The 21,952-nt window shown below is 37.4% G+C and overlaps 2 protein-coding genes across 3 annotated transcripts in view; one reads left to right on the top strand and one right to left on the bottom strand.

Annotated features, from left to right (window-relative positions):
* Positions 1-8,343, bottom strand: part of LOC131937392 (5-aminolevulinate synthase, erythroid-specific, mitochondrial) — a 68,668-nt gene extending 60,325 nt beyond the window's left edge. Inside the window, exon 1 of one of the 2 annotated variants that reach the window (XM_059294788.1) lies at positions 8,219-8,343. The gene's annotated coding sequence lies outside the window, so the exon portion shown is untranslated. Of the gene's footprint in view, positions 1-731; positions 827-8,218 lie in introns of those variants that run through there. The other variant, XM_059294787.1, reaches the window with a different exon arrangement.
* Positions 8,344-12,922: 4,579 nt separating this feature from the next.
* Positions 12,923-21,952, top strand: part of LOC131937383 (laminin subunit beta-1) — a 33,046-nt gene continuing 24,016 nt past the window's right edge. The window contains exons 1-2 of the mRNA XM_059294768.1: positions 12,923-13,023; positions 14,655-14,913. Of these exons, the coding sequence (XP_059150751.1) occupies positions 14,859-14,913 (55 nt within the window). The 5' untranslated portion in view covers positions 12,923-13,023; positions 14,655-14,858. The remainder of the gene's footprint in view (positions 13,024-14,654; positions 14,914-21,952) is intronic.

Here is a 21,952-nt window from a genome sequence, read left to right on the forward strand (position 1 = left end):
GTACATGTACACAACAGTCGGTCCTTAGCTATGTACATGTACACAACAGTCGGTCTTTAGCTATGTACATGTACACAACAGTCGGTCTTTAGCTATGTACATGTACACAACAGTCGGTCCTTAGCTATGTACATGTACACAACAGTCGGTCTTTAGCTATGTACATGTACACAACAGTCGGTCCTTAGCTATGTACATCTACACAACAGTCGGTCTTTAGCTATGTCCACGCGGTCGAAACAAGTCCAATAGACATGACCGAGTTGATAAGAGTCCTTTCATCATATATTTGACGTGGATTTTAAAAAATTGTTTTTTTTTTTTTTTTTTTTTTTTTTTGCAATCAAAGCGATCGTTAAAATAATAAAAAGTAAAAACTTAGGCCTGAAAATAATTCAGAAATATAATACTTTTAGATTTAATATTAAAGATGTTGCAAATTTGGAGAATTTTTAAATATTTTTTTTTAGTTTAAAAATACATTTCTATTTATTTTCATCAAGCCTTAGTTATAACCTGAAGTTTCACTTTTGTGAAATATCTCTTTTACTTTTTTTTAAAATGTTTGCTTAGTTACCGAAAATATTTATTTTAATAATATCATACATGATTTATTAAATATTTAATGGGCCTATCGAATTACTTATCGGTTGTGTTTATTTATCATGCAATAAAGAGCTAATTAATGAGACAAACTAGCTGATTGAGCAGGAGTAAAATACAAGACTTACGCGGTGTAGGGGTGATGTGGATCAATCAACAAGTTGGCTGCTGATCTAACGAGACGATCTGAGAGAACTGAGGACTAGTCCGGTCCTAGGCCCATTTATACTGCTCGATCGCTTACCTCGGCAAATCAACGAATGGGAGGAAAATAACGCGAAGGCTGTCGTTCACAACTAACACGTCCATTTGGTGATCGGTGGCCGTCACATTGTCGTACCACACGGGCCGTCACATTGTCGGTACTTAGATGTACCACGTATGTAACGGGCGTCACATTGTCGGTACTTAGGTGTACCACGTATGTAACGGGCGTCCTATTGTCGGTACTTAGGTGTACCACACTATGTAACGGGCGTCACATTGTCGGTACTTAGGTGTACCACGTATGTAACGGGGCGTCACATTGTCGGCACTTAGGTGTACCACACTATGTAACGGGCGTCCTATTGTCGGTACTTAGGTGTACCACGTATGTAACGGGGAGTCACATTGTCGGCACTTAGGTGTACCACACTATGTAACGGGCGTCCTATTGTCGGTACTTAGGTGTACCACGTATGTAACGGGGCATCACATTGTCGGTACTTAGGTGTACCACGTATGTAACGGGCGTCACATTGTCGATACTTAGGTGTACCACGTATGTAACGGGGCATCACATTGTCGGCACTTAGGTGTACCACGTATGTAACGGGCGTCACATTGTCGATACTTAGGTGTACCACGTATGTAACGGGCGTCACATTGTCGATACTTAGGTGTACCACGTATGTAACGGGGCGTCACATTGTCGGCACTTAGGTGTACCACACTATGTAACGGGCGTCATTGTCGGTACTTAGGTATACCACGTATGTAACGGGCGTCCTATTGTCGGTACTTAGGTGTACCACGTATGTAACGGGCGTCCTATTGTCGGTACTTAGGTGTACCACGTATGTAACGGGCGTCCTATTGTCGGTACTTAGGTGTACCACGTATGTAACGGGCGTCACATTGTCGGTACTTAGGTGTACCACGTATGTAACGGGGCGTCACATTGTCGGCACTTAGGTGTACCACACTATGTAACGGGCGTCCTATTGTCGGTACTTAGGTGTACCACGTATGTAACGGGCGTCCTATTGTCGGTACTTAGGTGTACCACGTATGTAACGGGGCGTCACATTGTCGGCACTTAGGTGTACCACACTATGTAACGGGCGTCCTATTGTCGGTACTTAGGTGTACCACGTATGTAACGGGCGTCCTATTGTCGGTACTTAGGTGTACCACGTATGTAACGGGCGTCACATTGTCGGTACTTAGGTGTACCACACTATGTAGTGGACGTCATTGTCGGTACTTAGGTGTACCACGTATGTAACGGGCGTCCTATTGTCGGTACTTAGGTGTACCACGTATGTAACGGGCGTCACATTGTCGGTACTTAGGTGTACCACACTATGTAGTGGACGTCATTGTCGGTACTTAGGTGTACCACGTATGTAACGGGCGTCCTATTGTCGGTACTTAGGTGTACCACGTATGTAACGGGCGTCACATTGTCGGTACTTAGGTGTACCACACTATGTAGTGGACGTCATTGTCGGTACTTAGGTGTACCACACTATGTAGTGGACGTCATTGTCGGTACTTAGGTGTACCACACTATGTAACGGGGCGTCACATTGTCGGCACTTAGGTGTACCACACTATGTAGTGGACGTCATTGTCGGTACTTAGGTGTACCACACTATGTAACGGGGCGTCACATTGTCGGCACTTAGGTGTACCACACTATGTAGTGGACGTCATTGTCGGTACTTAGGTGTACCACACTATGTAACGGGGCGTCACATTGTCGGTACTTAGGTGTACCACACTATGTAACGGGGCGTCACATTGTCGGTACAGACCAGCAACACGACAACAAATCATCCAGCAGTTCGCTGATGACCTTTGACATTTACTTCAGGATTTGAAAGGCTTAAAGCCGACTGGCCGGAGGGTATGTGTACACCATTTCAGAGAACAGCCCTAGCTTACAGCAGTGTACAGAGGCCAGCCTGTACACAATATAGAGTGTAAAGAATACAGAGCCCAGCCTGTACAGAATATGGAGGCCAGAGTGTACATAATACAGAGGCCAGCATGTACACACATGTGTACTGTATTGGCCTCCACAATACGTGACGTCAGGTCTGGGCCAGCAAACATCAAAAGCGATCACAGTCCGTCAATGGGGCCATGATTCACCTGACAATCCAGGTACGCTAGGGATGACGCAATGTTCCAAAAATAACTGGCTCGTGACCGGGTGTAAAGTGAGGAGAACCGGGTTACAAAACTTCCTGTAGCTTACATGACAAACTGGCATGAATAAGCTTATCAGCGGGCGTTGAATCAGGCCTAATTTCAACATAACTCTCACCGCTAATCTTGCCCGACTTCTATTGGGAGTTCTATTTACATGGTCGTGTACACAATTCCAGAGGTGGCGAAACAAGGGGTGGGTACAGCCCTAGGGCGACACATCATAGACTGACAGCTGTTTAAAAGTGCACATTTTGTGAGTGCTGGAGACAGCTGACCTAAACTCTGCTGGAGGAGCACATCTGTTGACCGGGTGGGGGGGGGGGGGGGGGGGGCAGCCCAGCACAACTCACGTTACAGTAGAGGACACTTTTGGGGGAGGACAGGGCATCAACGTTTAATTGTCCAGTCACACATTTTTACACTGACAACCCAATACCACAACCCATGACCACATCACACAACCAACAAGACAACCCCATTTAAAAGGTAGTGGGAAGATAGCAGGGGAAATAATATACTGTATTAATTATTATTTCTGAACACTAAATTCAATCTTTCTAAAATGTGTATTAATTATTATTTCTGAACACTAAATTCAATTTTTCTAATATTTATTACACTTTATATAAAACATTTAACTTTTTGCAGTTTTAATTATGAACATTTTTCTAAATAAACCGGGAGTGATCTCCCTTAAACTTTCTCGAATATTCTAATATAACACTACGGGGGATGGCAACTCGCGATATAGACTTCTAGACATGATTTTTAATCCATTTTAAATACTCAATTTTTTAAAAATAGAATATAATCTCGTAGAAAAAAGAAATGCACACCAAGTGAACGCTAAATAAAGATGTGCATAATAGTGCGCAATATTATTAGTACTTTATAAATTTACATGCGTTTTTTGAGAAATCGGATATAGCGTAAATAAGTACTTCCGGTCAACGGAAATTACTCAAAATTTGAAAGAAGGTAGAGAATTAGATCTTTTACTTACATATCAAATTTCATTTATCTATCTGAAATAGTACTCAAGTTATAGGCTTTTGAAAAATTCAAAGTAGAAAAAGTACCACTTCCAGTGATCGGAAATCGCTCAAAAGTTGATACGGATCTACGATTTTGATAAAATACTTATATATGAAATTTCATCAACCTAGCTGTAACAGTACTCAAGTTATCGTGTTTACACACGGACACACACACACACACACAGACAGACACACAGACATACGGACAAGATTGCAAAATTATGTTTTTCCGTATCAGTGAGATGTAAAACGTCGAGATTTGCAAAAATCTCGATTTTTTTTTTTGCACGATTACAAGACTTTATACTTCGTATATACGAGTAAGTAAAAATGTGTATATATCACTTTTTAATGTGCTAAATTAAACATACTTTCATAATATAAAGTCAATGTAACTTTGACTAATGGTTGTCTGTGCTGCATATTGCACATCAGGTGACCACAAAAAAATTTACCAGTGTCAAACTTGGACTAAAACTGGACAAAACCCAATGGGGAGATGGCAAACAGTAAACCAACTAGCAACATCACCAGACAAGCACTAGACTGGAATACCCAAGGAAAATGGAAAGTAGACAGGCCAAAACAAACTTGGAAAAGATCAGTTGTCAGTGAAGCAGAAGCCACAGGAATATTGTGGACCACACTTGGAGGAAACACCCAAAACCTAGAAGTGTGGTTCTATCCCTACACTCCACAAGAAATCCACAGTAATGATGATGACGATAAAGACAAGGTAAACGTTCAAACAATAATGAAAGTACCTTGGTATTTAAACATACTGTTTACATAGTATGCCTATAGTTCAGATGACAGGTCACATATGTCATGAGGTGTCTGATGGGCAAGATTTAGGAGTTGTCTCTCCTAGACAGGTTGCTGTCCCCTGATATCAAGCCTCATCTTCCTGGGTTTGAACTCAGGGTTTTTCAATGTAGCAGCAACAATAAGTTTTACAAGTTCTTCAATGGTTGAGTAGTCTGGAACTCAGTATACAGCCAGTGTACCACATAGTAAGATAGCTACTTGCAAGTTGCACTAAAATGTCAACATAGTCTACTCAGCTCGTGATACCTATGTATAGGCCTACTGTCAGTATTGGGAGCCTTGGTTTTACTAAGTGTACCTATGTATAGGCCTAAAGTCAGTATTGGGGGCCTTGGTTTTACTAAGTGTACCTATGTATAGGCCTACTGTCAGTATTGGGGGCCTTGGTTTTACTAAGTGTACCTATGTATAGGCCTAAAGTCAGTATTGGGGGCCTTGGTTTTACTAAGTGTACCTATGTATAGGCCTACTGTCAGTATTGGGGGCCTTGGTTTTACTAAGTGTACCTATGTATAGGCCTAAAGTCAGTATTGGGGGCCTTGGTTTTACTAAGTGTACCTATGTATAGGCCTAAAGCCAGTATTGGGGGCCTTGGTTTTACTAAGTGTACCTATGTATAGGCCTACTGTCAGTATTGGGGGCCTTGGTTTTACTAAGTGTACCTATGTATAGGCCTACTGTCAGTATTGGGGGCCTTGGTTTTACTAAGTGTACCTATGTATAGGCCTACTGTCAGTATTGGGGGCCTTGGTTTTACTAAGTGTACCTATGTATAGGCCTACTGTCAGTATTGGGGGCCTTGGTTTTACTATGTGTACCTATGTATAGGCCTAAAGTCAGTATTGGGGGCCTTGGTTTTACTGAGTGTACCTATGTATAGGCCTACTGTCAGTATTGGGGGCCTTGGTTTTACTAAGTGTACCTATGTATAGGCCTAAAGTCAGTATTGGGGGCCTTGGTTTTACTAAGTGTACCTATGTATAGGCCTAAAGTCAGTATTGGGGGCCTTGGTTTTACTAAGTGTACCTATGTATAGGCCTAAAGTCAGTATTGGGGGCCTTGGTTTTACTAAGTGTACCTATGTATAGGCCTAAAGTCAGTATTGGGGGCCTTGGTTTTACTAAGTGTACCTATGTATAGGCCTACTGTCAGTATTGGGGGCCTTGGTTTTACTAAGTGTACCTATGTATAGGCCTAAAGTCAGTATTGGGGGCCTTGGTTTTACTAAGTGTACCTATGTATAGGCCTACTGTCAGTATTGGGGGCCTTGGTTTTACTAAGTGTACCTATGTATAGGCCTACTGTCAGTATTGGGAGCCTTGGTTTTACTGAGTGTAACACCTGCAGCCTCAAAGTTCAACGTGACATTAAAAAAAAATTGATATCAAACTTTTAGGGTAAAAATAATGTTCTAATCAATAAGTGGGTCCTACTTATCGTTTTCATGTTTAAAAACACAATTATATTAAATCAAGGGATAGCACAAAATATGAAGTAAAATCTTTAGCTATTTGTTACTTCCCTTTATTTGATATGGTAAGAGAAAGTAAGAGTTATTTTAGACTTGTATTCAAGTAAATAGTGGAAGTGTACACTAAACAGAAAGTATTTTCAAAGGATATCAACAGATTAATAGAAAAACTTTTATTTTATATTTTGCTTGCATTATAAAAGCAAACAATATAACAATAACACATTATCAATGCTTTTCTAGAATGTTTAAAGTCAAACTGTGTTCATATTAGCCATATAATTTTGTTTTAACTCTAACATTTTATTTGCAGTTGTTAGTAGTAAATAGGGCCGAGACTACTCTTGTTTAAGTTTATATCCTGGACACTCCCATTTTATTTTTGTTAGGCTAAACCTTTCTATTTCTTAAGTGACATCATAAATACTTCACTACAAGTAGACTTACTTTAGTGGACAGTCAGAGCAACTTTAAGTGTTACCAATAAACAGGCCCAAAAAGATGTAAGGCCTAGATAGTGGCATTTTCTAGTTTTATAATTTCTAAAATGACTTATAATACATCATACTAAATATAAAATTATGTTTTAATTTTTAAAAGTATCATTATTTAAATAATGTAGATCTAGTAATGGTAATAGATATAATATAACTATTGACTTATTTAAAAGTTAGGCTAATAGTTTAAGAGAAATATGACTAAAATTAGGCTTTAAGAATAAAACCTTAAGGCAGGGGTTCCCAACCTTTTTTTACTCTAGAGCACATTCTAAAATATCGGTAGGGTGGCGGGCACCAACTATTTTAAATGGACAAACTCCTTCCAGGGGCGTAGCGACCGTTCCCGTTACCCGGGGACAAAACTTTCGATTTGCACCCCCCCCCCCTTACCCCTCAAACTTTCGATTTGCACCCCCCCCCCCTTACCCCTCAAACTTACGATTTCCATCCCCTTCAACCTTTCAATAATGTTTATGAAAAAAATTCTGTCTCTGTCGAATAGTGAGAGGCTGGCACATACGAATCGTTCGGGGTTGGGAACCCCTGCCATAAGGGAATGCCTATAGTATTAAGCTTTTTTTTAATGCACCAAAATTAAGAAAATAAAACAAATTTGCTTCCTTTAATAAAAAATATTGGTCCCTCATGAAATGTCTTTCACATTTTATTTACTTTACTATTTAATACTTAAGGTCTCATGGTGATGGGACTATATATTATATAATATGGTTTTGTTTCCTCAAATACACAATGGTGGAAAAATTTGTTAACAATGAAGTAATGTACGACAAGTCACACTCAATAATAATAATAAATTAATAATAGGCCTAATATTTAATTATATAGATTATGGCAGGATATATGTCTTATACACTTATAGTAATAGTTAGTACTGTATGGGGGAAAGGGGGGGGGGGGGGGGGTGGTAAACACACCGAAAAGAAGTAGGCCTAATTTTATTTCATTTTAACTAGGACTAGACTAGGGCACTAGGCCTAGGGCTATTTTTAGGCCTAAACAAATAATTAGGCCCTACAGTCCTAATTTATAATAAAAAATTTATTAAAATAATAATTCACACATGATAATCATGACATAAGCCAGACATAACTTAAACCTAAGAGTCTACTAATCTAAGATGAAGTAGAAGTAGGCCTACCTAACACATTAAAATTTAAAAGGACAACAAGTTGAAGTTCACCGCGGTCACCGCACCCAGCTGATCGACAGCTGCCACTGCTGGTTTAACATTATTAATTTATTAAAATCTAGATCTATCTAATTACTTTCAGGCTGTTATATTATAATAGACAATCAATTAAGGTGTTCACTCAAAATACTGTTGACATTTAACTTACCGTATATTACTTTAAATATGTATTGTATTAATACAATCATCAACAGTCCAACGTAATCTCAAGTCTGTTACAGCAGGTTTGTTTACCTTCGCATGCGCTGCTTCCGCAGAATTTAGATGTGGATTTATGTGGCCAGAGTTTTCTTTGCATTTTGCAAGCTAAAATAATTATGTTTTACAAAAAAATTTAGACTACCTTCAGTCCTGTGGGCTTTTTTATTTTTACTACGATAGTTCATTTTTCTCTAACTATTTGTACAAACTTTCTGCGTATTGTATATTTGTATACGTGCAGTAGGTCATGTGACATTAAGGGGTCATCCATAAATGGCGTAACGCTTCTTTTGAAGTCAGTTCCCCCCCCCCCCGCTAAAATGACGTCACACCTCAGCCTACAATCCCCCTCAAAATTGCAGTTAAAATTTTCTTAAAATACGATATTTTTGAAAAATCTTGTCTGAACTCAGTCAACATAGAGTATTTTAATCAACTCCTATTGCAATTAATAAAAACAGTTTTCTAAAACGCGAGATAACTACTGTGTATGACGTCATTTATGAACGCCCCATAAAGTATTCTTGCACTTGTAATCAGAGAAGAAAGTCTACCCCCCCCCCCCCCCTCGAAGGAAATGGAATTTATACAGAAAACATACTTTACCAGTGTAGTCGCCCCCTACCCCCCCCCCCCCCCCTTGGATTTTATGTAGTCGCCCCCCCCCCCCCCTCCCGGAGATAAAAGTCTGGAAGAAACACTGCTTGTAGTAAGCATAATGCAAATAATACCTGGTTTTATTAGGGAGGGATTTTTTTTTTTAATATATCGGATCGATTTGTCACGACAAAAACAACTCATCGCTTTATTTTTTCTAGTCCGGAGAAAAATGTCTGAAAGAAACACTGCTATTAAGGTTGCAAATTGCTGGTATACTTTGTTTGAATACTGCAGCTACTGGCATACTTTGTTTGAATACTGCAGCTACTGGTATACTTTGAATACTGCAGCTACTGGTATACTTTGAATACTGCAGCTACTGGTATACTTTGTTTGAATACTGCAGCTACTGGTATACTTTGTTTGAATACTGCAGCTACTGGTATACTTTGTTTGAATACTACAGCTACTGGTATACTTTGAATACTGCAGATACTGGTATACTTTGAATACTGCAGCTACTGGTATACTTTGAATACTACAGCTACTGGTATACTTTGTTTGAATACTGCAGCTACAGGTATACTTTGAATACTACAGCTACTGGTATACTTTGTTTGAATACTGCAGCTACTGGTATACTTTGAATACTGCAGCTACTGGTATACTTTGAATACTGCAGCTACCATGCTGGTCCTGAAAGAGACCTCACAGCATCATCTGGCTGCGCTAATTAATTTAATTACCGTCTTAATTAGCGGCTTGTGTTCCTGGGATTTCATGTCCCATACAAGTTTCTAGGCTGCTGATGCGCCTTGACGCTGCTGAACCACTGACCATTGGTCATGTCCCATCAGTGGCGTAGCCAGGATCGTCTCAAGGGGCGGGGGGGGGGGGGGTCCAATTTTTACCCGGGGACAAACTTTCGATTTGCACACCCCCCCCCCCCCGCTCATACTTTTTTATATACCGAGGGGTCTATGGGGTCTTAGGTATTATGGGGGGGGGGGGGGGGGGGTTATGACCCCCCCTAACCCCCCCCCCCCTCCCTACGCCACTGTGTCCCATACAAGTTTCTATGCTGCTGATGCGTCTTGACCATTGTCATGTCTCAATCATTCAACGGAACAACTGACGTCCTATGTCTCAATCTAAAGCTAAAATACATCGTAAAATTTAAAAAAAAATCCACTGACATCCTTTAGATAAAATATGTAAGCCTAAATATTGTACAAGCTAATGTATCTACTACCCCCCACCCCAGCCCCCCCCCCCCCCCACACACACACATAGACCTCTCTCTCTCACACACACACGCCTTCAATTTCAACTAATAACAATATTATTACCTTTTTAGAACAGCCGCTTCATTCTAAAAAAAAGAGTTGGGTAAGCATAAGATAGATCTATAAATAATATTGATCATTTTTATTTTTAAAAAAAGTTTTAAAAATAACATAAGGGGTCATCCATAGATGACGTCACGCTTTTTTTGGACAATTTTTAGCTCCCCCTCCCCTCCGTCACTCATCGTCACCAAAAGCCAGACCCCCCCCCCCCCCGTAAAAATGACGTCACACTTCAGCCTACACCCACCCCCTCAAAATTGCAGCTGAATTTCTTTTTAAACATTGATATTTTTCCAAAATCTTGCCTGAACTCTGTCAAAATAAAGTATTTTAATCAATTCCTATTACAATTTATTAAAACAGTTTTCTAACGTCTAAAACTCCTTTTCTAACATTGCTTTTTTATAATGCAAAAGTGTGACGTCGCATCATCTGAAACTCCCCCCTCCCACTCATCACACACCGTCACAAATTACGGACCCCCCCCCCCCTCCCCCCTACAAATGTGACGTCATTATGGACGACCCCTAAAAGCGAAATAGCCGAAAAAACTTAGTTTTAAAAATTACTTGACACACATTATCAGTAAAAAATAAATAAATTTGGTTAATAAGGGGAAACAACAGCGCCTAAACAGTTTTTTCTGTTGATTATTTTGCTTACCTTTCTTAGCATTTCTTATTAATAGGCTATTAAGCAGCTAATCAAAGCTGTCTTTTTTTTTTTACAAAACTAAAATTTACTCTTTGAAACATTTTCAAATATACTTAAATAACTTTTTATTAGCAGAAACCCAAATATTATTTTCATACTGTCAACCAGATCAACTTTCGGAAGCATGTTTTAAAATGGGTAGACTGCTGTCTATAATCTTGTTTTTAATTAATAAAAACCTGTGTTTCTTCCAGACTTTTTTCTCCGGGGGGGGGGGAGGGAGGAGGAGGCACTTGGCACTTAAAATTTTCGGGGGGGGGGGGGCGGTAGACTTTCTTGGGGGGGGGGGGGCGGACACTGTTAAAAGTATATATTTTCAATATAAATTATATACATTGCATTTCGTTCGGTGGGGCGGTAGAATTTTTTCGGGGGGGGGGGGGGGCAGATTTTCTTCCAGGCATCTCTTCGGGGGAAGGGGGGCTTTGCCCCCACCCCCGAAAAAAATTTACCGCCCCCCCCCCCCCCCCCGGAACGAAATGAAATTTATATCATTTAAATAGAAATAATATACTTTTAATAGTGTCCGCCCCCCCCCCCCCCCGAAGAAAATCTACCGCCCCCCCCCCCCCCCCCCCGAAAACTTCAAGTGCCCCCCCCCCCCACCCCCGAGAAAAAAGTCTGGAAGAAACATTGGAAGATAAAAAACGCCTGTGTCGCTTCCTAAATTTTAGTAAAGGTATTCAATATTTACCGTAGTGACCTACGCTTTTTTCATAGTTATTTAGATCTAAATAGTAGTGCATAGTTATTTAAAGGAAATCATTTATTTCCTCCTTTTGAGTGCATAATAATATACACGTTTGTTATTAAAACATTTTTATGAATTTTTTTCATGAATCAACGTATTTTAAGTGTTTTCATTAATAGAAGTAAGGGGTCATCCATAAATGACGTCACGCTTTTTAAAAACTATTTTTACCTCCCACACCCCCTCCCCTTCCCCTCCGTCACACGTCGTCACAAAAAGCCAGACCCCCCCCCCCCCTAAAATGACGTCACACCTCAGCTGACAACCCCCCCCCCCCCCTCAAAATTGCTGTTGAATTTTTCTTAAAACATCTATATTTTTTCCAAAAATCTTGTCAGAATTATGTCAACATAGAGTATTTTGATCAATTCCTATTACGATTTATTAAAACCGTTTTCTAAAACACGAAATAACCGCTAACTCATTTTCTAACATTGCTTTTTTTACAATGCAAAAAAATGACATCACACCATCTGAACCCCTCCCCCTCATCACACACCGTCACAAAATTACGGACCCCCCTCTCCCCCCTACGAGTGTGACGTCATTTGGACGACCCCCTAATATTAGAAGATTTTTTAAAATATTGTTTTAATTGCTATACCACACGCCACACTATTGAAAAATAGTTATTTTAAAGACATAAGCGTTGTGAAATATTTTAAAAATCTTTATATGGGAGACTGTAGGAGGGGGGGGGGGGAGGGGAGGGTGAAAACTTTCAGATATGACGTTTATTTCACATTTGGGTCAATGACCCAATGACACCAATAGAACGGCTATTCCAGTAGCTGCTTAGCCAAATTTCAAAACTAAAAACTTTAATCTTTTTAACTCCATAGATCTAATAGATTTGATATCTTTTAAAAATTCTATATAAGCCGATTTATTTATTTCATACTTTATTTTAATTAAATGCCATTTTATTTTAATGTAAAAATTTGCTTAATTATTCAAGGTGCATAATACCTAAGGTAATTGTGAAACTATTGTTGGCCAGTTAGTTTGGCTGTTACTTTTATTTAACGTGCTTATTATCTTGATAATTTATCAAGCATTCAATGCTGTTTTGCTTAACAATTTTAATATACATATTTGCTTATATATAGTAATTAATAATAAATAATTTAAAAAAAAACTAAAATTATTAATCTACTTGGTGTGCTATCGAATTGTAACTTTTATAACATTTCAAACCTATTTTTGGCACTGGACAACTGTCTAAATTTAGTTTGGTCTACACACGGTCTGTCTTCTGATGAGAAATGCTTACCCTGTACAAAAGTGGTGTATTGGGTGTGTAGTAGTGTAGGGGTAAGAAAGGATTATTTTGAATAGGTAAGCATAGATTCTGTAAGAAAAACACTGTTAGTATTTTTACTTGCTGTTGCTTTTTTTGTAGCAACATGACTTAGATGCATGTTTATTGTAGAGCAAACTAGACTTAGTCCTAAAGATCTAAAAATTAAAATCCAATATCTAGTCATCTATTCTAGTCTCTAGAGATAGTGACTTTCTATCTATTCTAGTCTAGTGTTAGTGTTGTGTAGGATAGACTACTGTTGTACTTTAGGACTTAAGGTAGAGTACTGGAGACTCTTTCTCCACTAGAAATCCAGATTCTATATCTAGACTAAACTAAAGAAAAGTGTGTTCAGTGTTGTTCAAAAGTCTATTCTTCCATTTATTCATAATTTTAAAAAAATTTTAAATTACAACACGAACGAACATAGATTTCTAAGATCTAGAATCTAGTTTAAGACAAGTGTAAAGTAAATTATTAAAATTAAGATCTAGATCTAGGCCTTAAATCATAAATCTCTTTGACTTATTATATTAAACACTTTAGGACCAGTTTAGGAGGGCACTTAAAATAAGGCCTGCTTTAGTAAAAAGATGGGTAGATCTAGAATAATCTAGATTCTAGCATCCTAGTGCGGTAGCGTAGCGAGGGGGGGTGGGGGGACATATGTCCCCGGGTGCCCACCTTAGGGGGCGCCAAAATGGGTTGGAAAAATAAAAATGTAAGCTTGACATTGCTTTTATCGAGGTAGCTTGAGGGGGGTGCAAATCGAAAGTTTGTCCCCGGGCGCTGGGAAGGGTCGCTACGCCTCTGTCCTATTGTAAGTGACATCTACTAGATCTACTGATCTAGTCTAACTAGAGTACTCTAGACCCAACCATTTATTAGGCTTACTCTGTCCTTAGTCGAGTAGGCCGACATTACTTTATTAGTCTGTCGAAGTGTCTTCTCCTAGTCATGATTGTTTTCAATAAATTTAATGCTTAAAACGCCTTTTAATGCATGAAGCTGCGGGGTCTGGTGGAACAATGGTGTGGATGTCAGGCTGGATGTTGTTGGTTCAAACTCTTCAAATGGCTTCATATGGGCCTTATTTGATTTTAATTTATTCCCCAACTTTTATTTTTTGCCATTTTTCACATAGGGAATAACTTCCTTAATTTTTTTTCATTTATGACGTGATTGCAGGCATCTTTGCAGCAATAATAAAATATAAAAGACATGTCGCTTAGATTTTTGCTTCAAAGAAAATGGCAATTGAAACATGAATAATTGATCATCCATAGTAATTTTTCTTATAAAAATATCAAAACAAAATGGCAATGCTGTCTTAGTCTTAATCTATACCTCACTCCCCAGTCAAAATAAAGGCTTTTGTTATTGTAAGGTATTATTCCCAGTTATATTTTGCATGAAACGCTAGCTGACTTGAAGAAATAGCCATATTTCTCTGAACTGTGAAAAATCCAGCCTAATCCAACCTATATCAGATCTAGAACCCAAAACTTTCCAAATGAAGTCTACAATACTAGTGGAACTAGGCCTATATTTTAATATTTAAATATTGTTATAATTAGGCCTTAGGCTTTAGATTTAGAGTTTCATATTACAATTACAAAAATATGATTTGACAAATGTTGATACTTTTGTTACATTTTTTTTCCAGAAAGGACTTGAGAGTTGTAACTAAAATGTGCAGTTTCACTGAGTTTAGCAATTAGGAAACCTGTTATATCAGCTAGCTTTGCTCATCAAAGAATTTTGATCTTTATCAGTTCTCAGAAATCTGATAAAATCTTATTATTGGCTTTCTTGATGGGTCAATGCTGAAAGCTGGATCATTACCTTGGAATAATTAAAAATCTTCAAAATGGATAAATATATTCATGAACTACCTGCATTTATTGGTGTGCTTCTTTTGTTAGGTAAGCATATTTTTTTAAAAATCTCCACACTTATTTATAATGATCTCTAAATGTCTACTTTTGAGCTATTTTAATTTTAAGGTTATACTTGTCCATTTTGTCTTTAGTAATCAGACCTACCCGTATGTAGAAACTTAAGCTAATGTGACTGATTACCAAGCATAAGTTGTTCCGATAAATACATTTATATGTTTAATAACACGTGTCTGTATACATCACACTGATAAAAATGTAGGCTTATTTATTATTTGTCCAGATATTAGTTATGAAATACTGGAAGAATCAACTGGAGAAGTTTTATTCATGTTTTCCTAGCCAGATCTAAACTTATGCATTAAAAAATGTTATTTTTTTAAATTTGAAGTGGTTGGTTCTACTTAAAATACAGATTTTCCTGCTGTTGTTGGAGTATTTGACTTGTTGTATTAATTCACAATATAGATGTACTAGAAGCAATTCATACCTCCCCCCCCCCCCTCCTCAACCCTCCTACCTGCTGTGTAGATGTCATGAAAGGATTCACCATTTTAAGTATTAGTGTTTGATTAGAACAGAAATTATAAGATTTTACTACATAATTTTAGTGAATGGTGGGATAAATTAATTATGCACACATTTTTATGAACATGAAATAAATATATTGAACTGGGTTGTCTCACTTTAGAGCATTGTAACACATGTTGTAAATTAATTTAGCAAATTATGTTACATTTCCTGTGTTTAATGTTAGTTTTGTGTATAAAGAAATGATTAAAGTTGTAGATCTATCATTGATGTTTTAGTGTATTAAGAAATAAGGGTCGTAGATCTAGCATTGGAGTTTAGTGTATAAAGAAATTATTAAAGTTGTAGAAGTAGCATTGGAGTATATAAAGAAAATGATAATAGCTGTAACATTGGAGTGTATAAAGAAAATGATAATAGCTGTAACATTGGAGTGTATAAAGAAAATGATAATAGCTGTAGCATTGGAGTGTAAAAAGAAAATGATAATAGCTGTAACATTGGAGTGTAAAAAGAAAATGATAATAATGATCTAGCATTGGAGTTTAGTGTATAAAGAAATTATTAAAGTTGTAGAAGTAGCATTGGAGTATATAAAGAAAATGATAATAGCTGTAACATTGGAGTGTATAAAGAAAATGATAATAGCTGTAACATTGGAGTGTATAAAGAAAATGATAATAGCTGTAGCATTGGAGTGTAAAAAGAAAATGATAATAGCTGTAACATTGGAGTGTAAAAAGAAAATGATAATAGCTGTAACATTGGAGTGTATAAAGAAAATGATAATAGCTGTAGCATTGGAGTGTAAAAAGAAAATGATAATAGCTGTAACATTGGAGTGTATAAAGACAATGATAATAGCTGTAACATTGGAGTGTATAAAGACAATGATAATAGCTGTAACATTGGAGTGTATAAAGACAATGATAATAGCTGTAACATTGAGCTGAGCGAGCCACGGTTCAATCGACTCCAGCAAAGTGCAGGGTGTGAGGGCTCATTTCCTCGTTTCCCGCCCGCTCCTGTGTATCTCTTATCTCACTCGGCTCAACGCTCACCGACCTCAGCACGGAAGCTGTGTTTAATTTTCGGGTGCTGCTCTCTGGATCCAAGCATGTTGTAAGCCCTGCCCTCCATCGGTGTAACGTCTTTCAACGACCGGGAGAAAAAAATATAGCCTCTTACACGGCAGGCCTATATAATGATACACACATTTTTCTTTTAACCTTACCAGTCGGTGGTAGTTACACTCGCAGGGTTAGGTTCAAGCAGTTAAGGGTTTACGTATCGTTATCGGCTATTAGTCTAAATATCTGTTCGATTTTGAGGAAACACTTGTGACTATGACCATCGGCGGGGGTCTATTTTTTTATGTAAAAAAAGTTATACAGCCTTAACACGGACACCATCAGGAAAACATCCATCCCTAACTGTACTGCCAACTATGGTGTCTATACACCTTGTTTTTCTGTCTGGGTTTATTCATCCTTTTCTGGGACCCATTACTTGATCTTATGAGGTTAAATTATATCGATGTAGATAGTAACTTATTACTATATTCGATATTTTCAGCAAACCACGTTTTTCTTTTAAGAATGAGATAAAAACGAGTTAGATATGGTCTCCGCTAGTACCATTAAATGTTTTCCTTTTAGAATGTCAGCTCCTGGTCTTGTTTGTTTAACCTCTCCTCCCACCACTTAGCATGCAGTCGTTAGGGAAAGTATACCGAGTATATTTTTAGAAGAACTGTCTACCTTTCTTTTAATTAACACAACTCTACACCTAGTCTCGCTTTCATGGCTCTTTATTTGTTCGTTTTCTCAATTGATTGCTGTTTCCTGTCAGACACAAAACAGCATACTTTTCACCAAATACAGTATATGCCAGTGAATGTCAGACTATCGCTCATGATCACCTCCCACGATGAGAAATAGCCTGTAATCATTGCACAGTCATGCACAATTGACAATGGGCCTCATTGTATAATGTATCTGGCATTTAGTATTCTCGATTGTCAGTCACGTTTGACATCACATCTTTCACGAGCCTAAATTGACACCTCTTTGCAGCTCACGAATCAAAGGTTGTCGCGTTAATTGATTGTCAGCTTTTATTGGGGGAATCCGCTGTGTGAATATCATTTTGAAATACAGGATAGAGCCCGTTTTTAACAATGGATAACATTTTCGTGTCTCACCAAAACTATGCCTGAGGGAGCATAGAATATTTATAAACATCCTGTCAAATAGACAAGTCTACTTCCTGTGCTACGTTAGACGTGATTTTAAGACCAGTTGTGTCCCGGTACATAAATAGATCTCTATGCACTGAGTTTGTATACAGTTGAACAGCGATATCGAGGATCACTCCCCTTACCCTCTGACCAGTTTTTTAGTCTTATGAGGTAATGGACAGATGTCCAAATGGACAAAGTTACCGTATATCTGTGCCTTTACACTATTAGCCCGCTTTACCAGTCACCCCACTCTCTCCACATTCCTGCGTGGGCATACACCTATTGTCATAATTATTTATCCAGCACTAAGGAAAAGCACCTGTCCCATGGTCTAGACTAGCTTTATTACAGCGCATACACTTCTCTAGTCAGCAAGGTAGCGCAGTGTGAAGGTGAAATGCCCCTTAACGACCATAGATAATAGTGCCCATTTCCCCGTTAAGCCCGTGTAATGCGGTCCTGGAGATACGAAGCGGGTGTTTGCTCTGGGTCAGAGGGCAACTTTAACAAAGTCGTACTTGTATCTTTGTTACTGGCCTTGTCCTCAATCCCTGGTCTAATTGTTCAGTAAGTGGACGTACGTACACCACCTACTCGGTCCAAGCGGTAACGACACATACACACAAATCATGGGGAGAAATGTATCCTGAATAATACCCTAGGAATTTTGTTGACCGATTTAAAAAAAAAATTCTTAACTGCCTTGTGTAACATATGGTGTTTGTATCTTGTATTTCGTTTAAAAGATGTCGATTTCCAGTATCACATTGTCTTTGCTGTTTTCTGTCACGGGCTCTACAGGAACTTGCAATTATTAAATTTAGGATTTAAAATTCTTGTGATAGAATCGGTTTAAAATGTTATGAGGTAGCTAAACGATAAGGGGTGGAACAGCTTTAAAAAACCTAATCCATTGACCTATAAATTGGTGGCGCTACAGTACGCGTGTTCAGTCTAAAACAAACACTAAAGTAACCGATAGTTCCCAAGTCGGTCGGGCAGTCTTTGTGTCCTATTGAACACTTAAAATACCTTTTACACAGACGCATTCCTGGCTCTCCTCGTGTAAGAAATAAATGGTTTTTCGTTATTGTATATAGCAGACTACATTTTTCACACATTTTGGGATCATTTGCATCTTTTTTCAGTCTTTGAAAAATTACAAGCACACATGCAGTGATACACACACACACACACATATATATATATATATATATATATATATATATATATATATATATATATATATATATATATATATATATATATATCAAGAGGTGCGACCAATGCTTGCTTTGGCCGCACCTCTTGCTTGTGTGTGTATATATATATATATATATATATATATATATATATATATATATATATATATATATATATATATATATATATATATATATATATATATATATATATATATATATATATATATATATATATATGCCAGCTGATAAGACAGCTATTTACAGAAAAAACCCGCTTGAGAAGTGTCTGTATCGGTGTCAGTGGAACACATTCTTGTAGCTTGGAGCGTAACGAAAAGAACCTCTTGGTATATAAATAAATACTCCACGTTCATTCAGCTTAGTACTTATGAATGGCTGGGCGTGTTTTCTTTTTAGTTATCTGACTCGTTGTAGCGAAGGAAAAAAATCGTGTAACCAATTTCACGTTGATATTTCGTGACCTAGCCCTTATCTAGTATATCCCGTTATAGATTTCATAGAGACCAGTTCGTCCACCAACATCCCCTCCCCTTTACGAAAATTGAAAAAAAATTATTTAAAAAAGATATATATTTAAATCCCGAAAGTAAACTGCCTGAAAGAAACCACAGGCACAGCAATTTCTGATTAATACTATCCCATTATTCCGGTATGTAGATTTTACTCACGTTAAGGAAAGCAAAGGCGGCTGGGCATAGTGCTGACCACATAATTAGGTGAACTCAACTTTCCTTACCCCATGTTCGAAAGGGAACTTCCCTAAAACTTAGAATATGAATTGATTTATGTGTGATATAAACAGTCACTAATACCCCCTGAATCAATAAACCTCTAATTGAAGAGAACCAATCGTAATTAAATCGCGAACATTATGTAAATACTCGCACGAACTTTTTGAAGTTTTCCAGCTCTTCTTTTCTACTAGATCTTAGACCCTTTTTCTTTTACTTACAAATATTTAGTCAAATGGTAAACACATTGAAGAAGTATAGAGATGAAATAATTAGAAAGTTGAATGGAATGGTTGAGCCGCTAGACTAGAAAGCTGGTGTTACACCGTGTTCTCTCAGCGTTAGCCACTTGGTGATGAACATCTGGAGTTGATGTATCCCCACCTCCTTTCTACACACGTCAAGTACACGCAATGCCATGCGGTCTAAGTGCTCACATCCGTGTGCCTCTTTATCAGACCCAGTTAGCAGTGGTCTCGCAAAGATGCACTAATACACCGTGTTTAGGAAGCGTATGATTGAGGGAAGACTCATTCTTAGACATTTCTAGTCTACAGATTTGAAATGTTGTTGACATGAGTTCAACCGTAGCTCAAAAAATTGTCGTCTACAGACCTATAGTTAATCAGGGGGAGGGTTGCATAATTAATAGGCTTTTGTCTCGCTCTAGGTTTTATTTTCTAAAAAATATATAAAAATCAAGCCCTATTTATGTACGATGAAGATTGATTAATGGACGCCAGCGAGAAAAGTCTCAAAGGTATTTGAGAGGTCCATAAATTAATTTAAAAATCATGCACGGCGTAGTTACAATTAATATGGTTATAAAATCCTGTCTGTCTGGTTTTTTTCGGACTTTACTAAAGATTGGATGTATTTGATGTTTTTAATATTTTCGGTAACTAAATAAAAATTTAAAAAAAAAGCAAAAACAATTTGGTTTTCACGTGTTATGGCGACATAAACAATGGCATCCTGTTATTCGATAGGCCGCCATAAATTTTATTGTACACAGTGTAAGCTAAAAATAGAAAAGCTAGGTCATGGAATTTAAATTTGCATTGTTATTTAAAAACTTGATCTGCAAAGTTTTGTAAACAAATAGTTATCGATCACTAAGTTACTGTACAGCCAATCAATATTTGTCTTACGAAAGTGAAACACCCGGTTATAACTTAGGCTTGATGAAAATAAATAGAAATGTAGCCTTAAACTCAACAAATTATTTTCAAGTTCTCTGAATTTGCAACTTTAATAGCATTTATTGTAAAAATATAAAATTTCTAAATTAATTTTAGGCTTAATTTTTTTTTTTTTTTTTTTTTTTTTTTTTTTTTTTTACGGTCTAAATCTAAAAAGCACGCTTTTATTCCATGTCAACAACATTATGGAAGGAATCTCGTCAACTCGCTGGTGTCCATTACGAATGAGAATTTATTTTCTATACACGAAACACTTTTTTGGTGGCACAAAAAAAATTTTCTACACAAAGAAACGTGTTATTCCAACTAGATTTATTACTTAAGCTTTAATACACCCATCACAACGGTAAATACTAATCATCCAATTAGTTATATTCTAAACTGTATCGTTATAAAACTTACAAATAAAATAATTAATTGTGTATATATTGGTGACCACAGTACTTGTAAATAAACGAAAACTTCGTTAGGTGGGTTTTTTTCAGCGGACTATTACAGGTGAAAGTAGCTCAAACTCAAGCTATCCCCTGCAGTCTATATAGACCTTGGTGAAACGATTAAATTAAAAAATAATTATTAAGAACCCGCACATTCCAAGTTTCAGCTGTAAAAAACCAATGATTCCAACTTGTTGTATTTACACATCCAGTTTCTTCATCACGTAAGGGATCATCCGTTTAGTTTATATAGTCCACCTGGAGAAGGGCTGATTAGAAACGACTTTAGTGGGCTGAGGGAGGGTTCGAATCCATGTTGACGTCTATACGTCAAATTTAACATCCACATACTTGGCTAGACAACAAACACAACCCATTGAACTGCATGCTAAAAGTATAGAGTGTGTCGGCGTTAAATCCCGGTATCAATAACTTGATGTGGCCTTACGACTTAAATTATGAATGAAAACATAATTAAGGATGCGGCGTTTCGGCTTCTAAGTGTGCTCATGAGTTTTTGTTTGTAATGCGGAAAAGATCGTTTCAGTTAATTAAGAAGCTATTTTCAAATATCTCTACTTGTTACTTTTATTCATCACGTTCCAAATTTTACTTTTAATATTTAAAAACAGGCTTTCAAAAAATAATAAATGAGTACATATTTTTAGTTGAGCACTGCAAGCTACACATAAAAAAC

The sequence above is a fragment of the Physella acuta genome, unplaced genomic scaffold (assembly GCF_028476545.2).
Source record: "Physella acuta isolate Inbredline_101_S28 unplaced genomic scaffold, ASM2847654v3 ptg000209l, whole genome shotgun sequence".
In the NCBI taxonomy this organism is placed as follows: Eukaryota; Metazoa; Mollusca; class Gastropoda; family Physidae; genus Physella; species Physella acuta.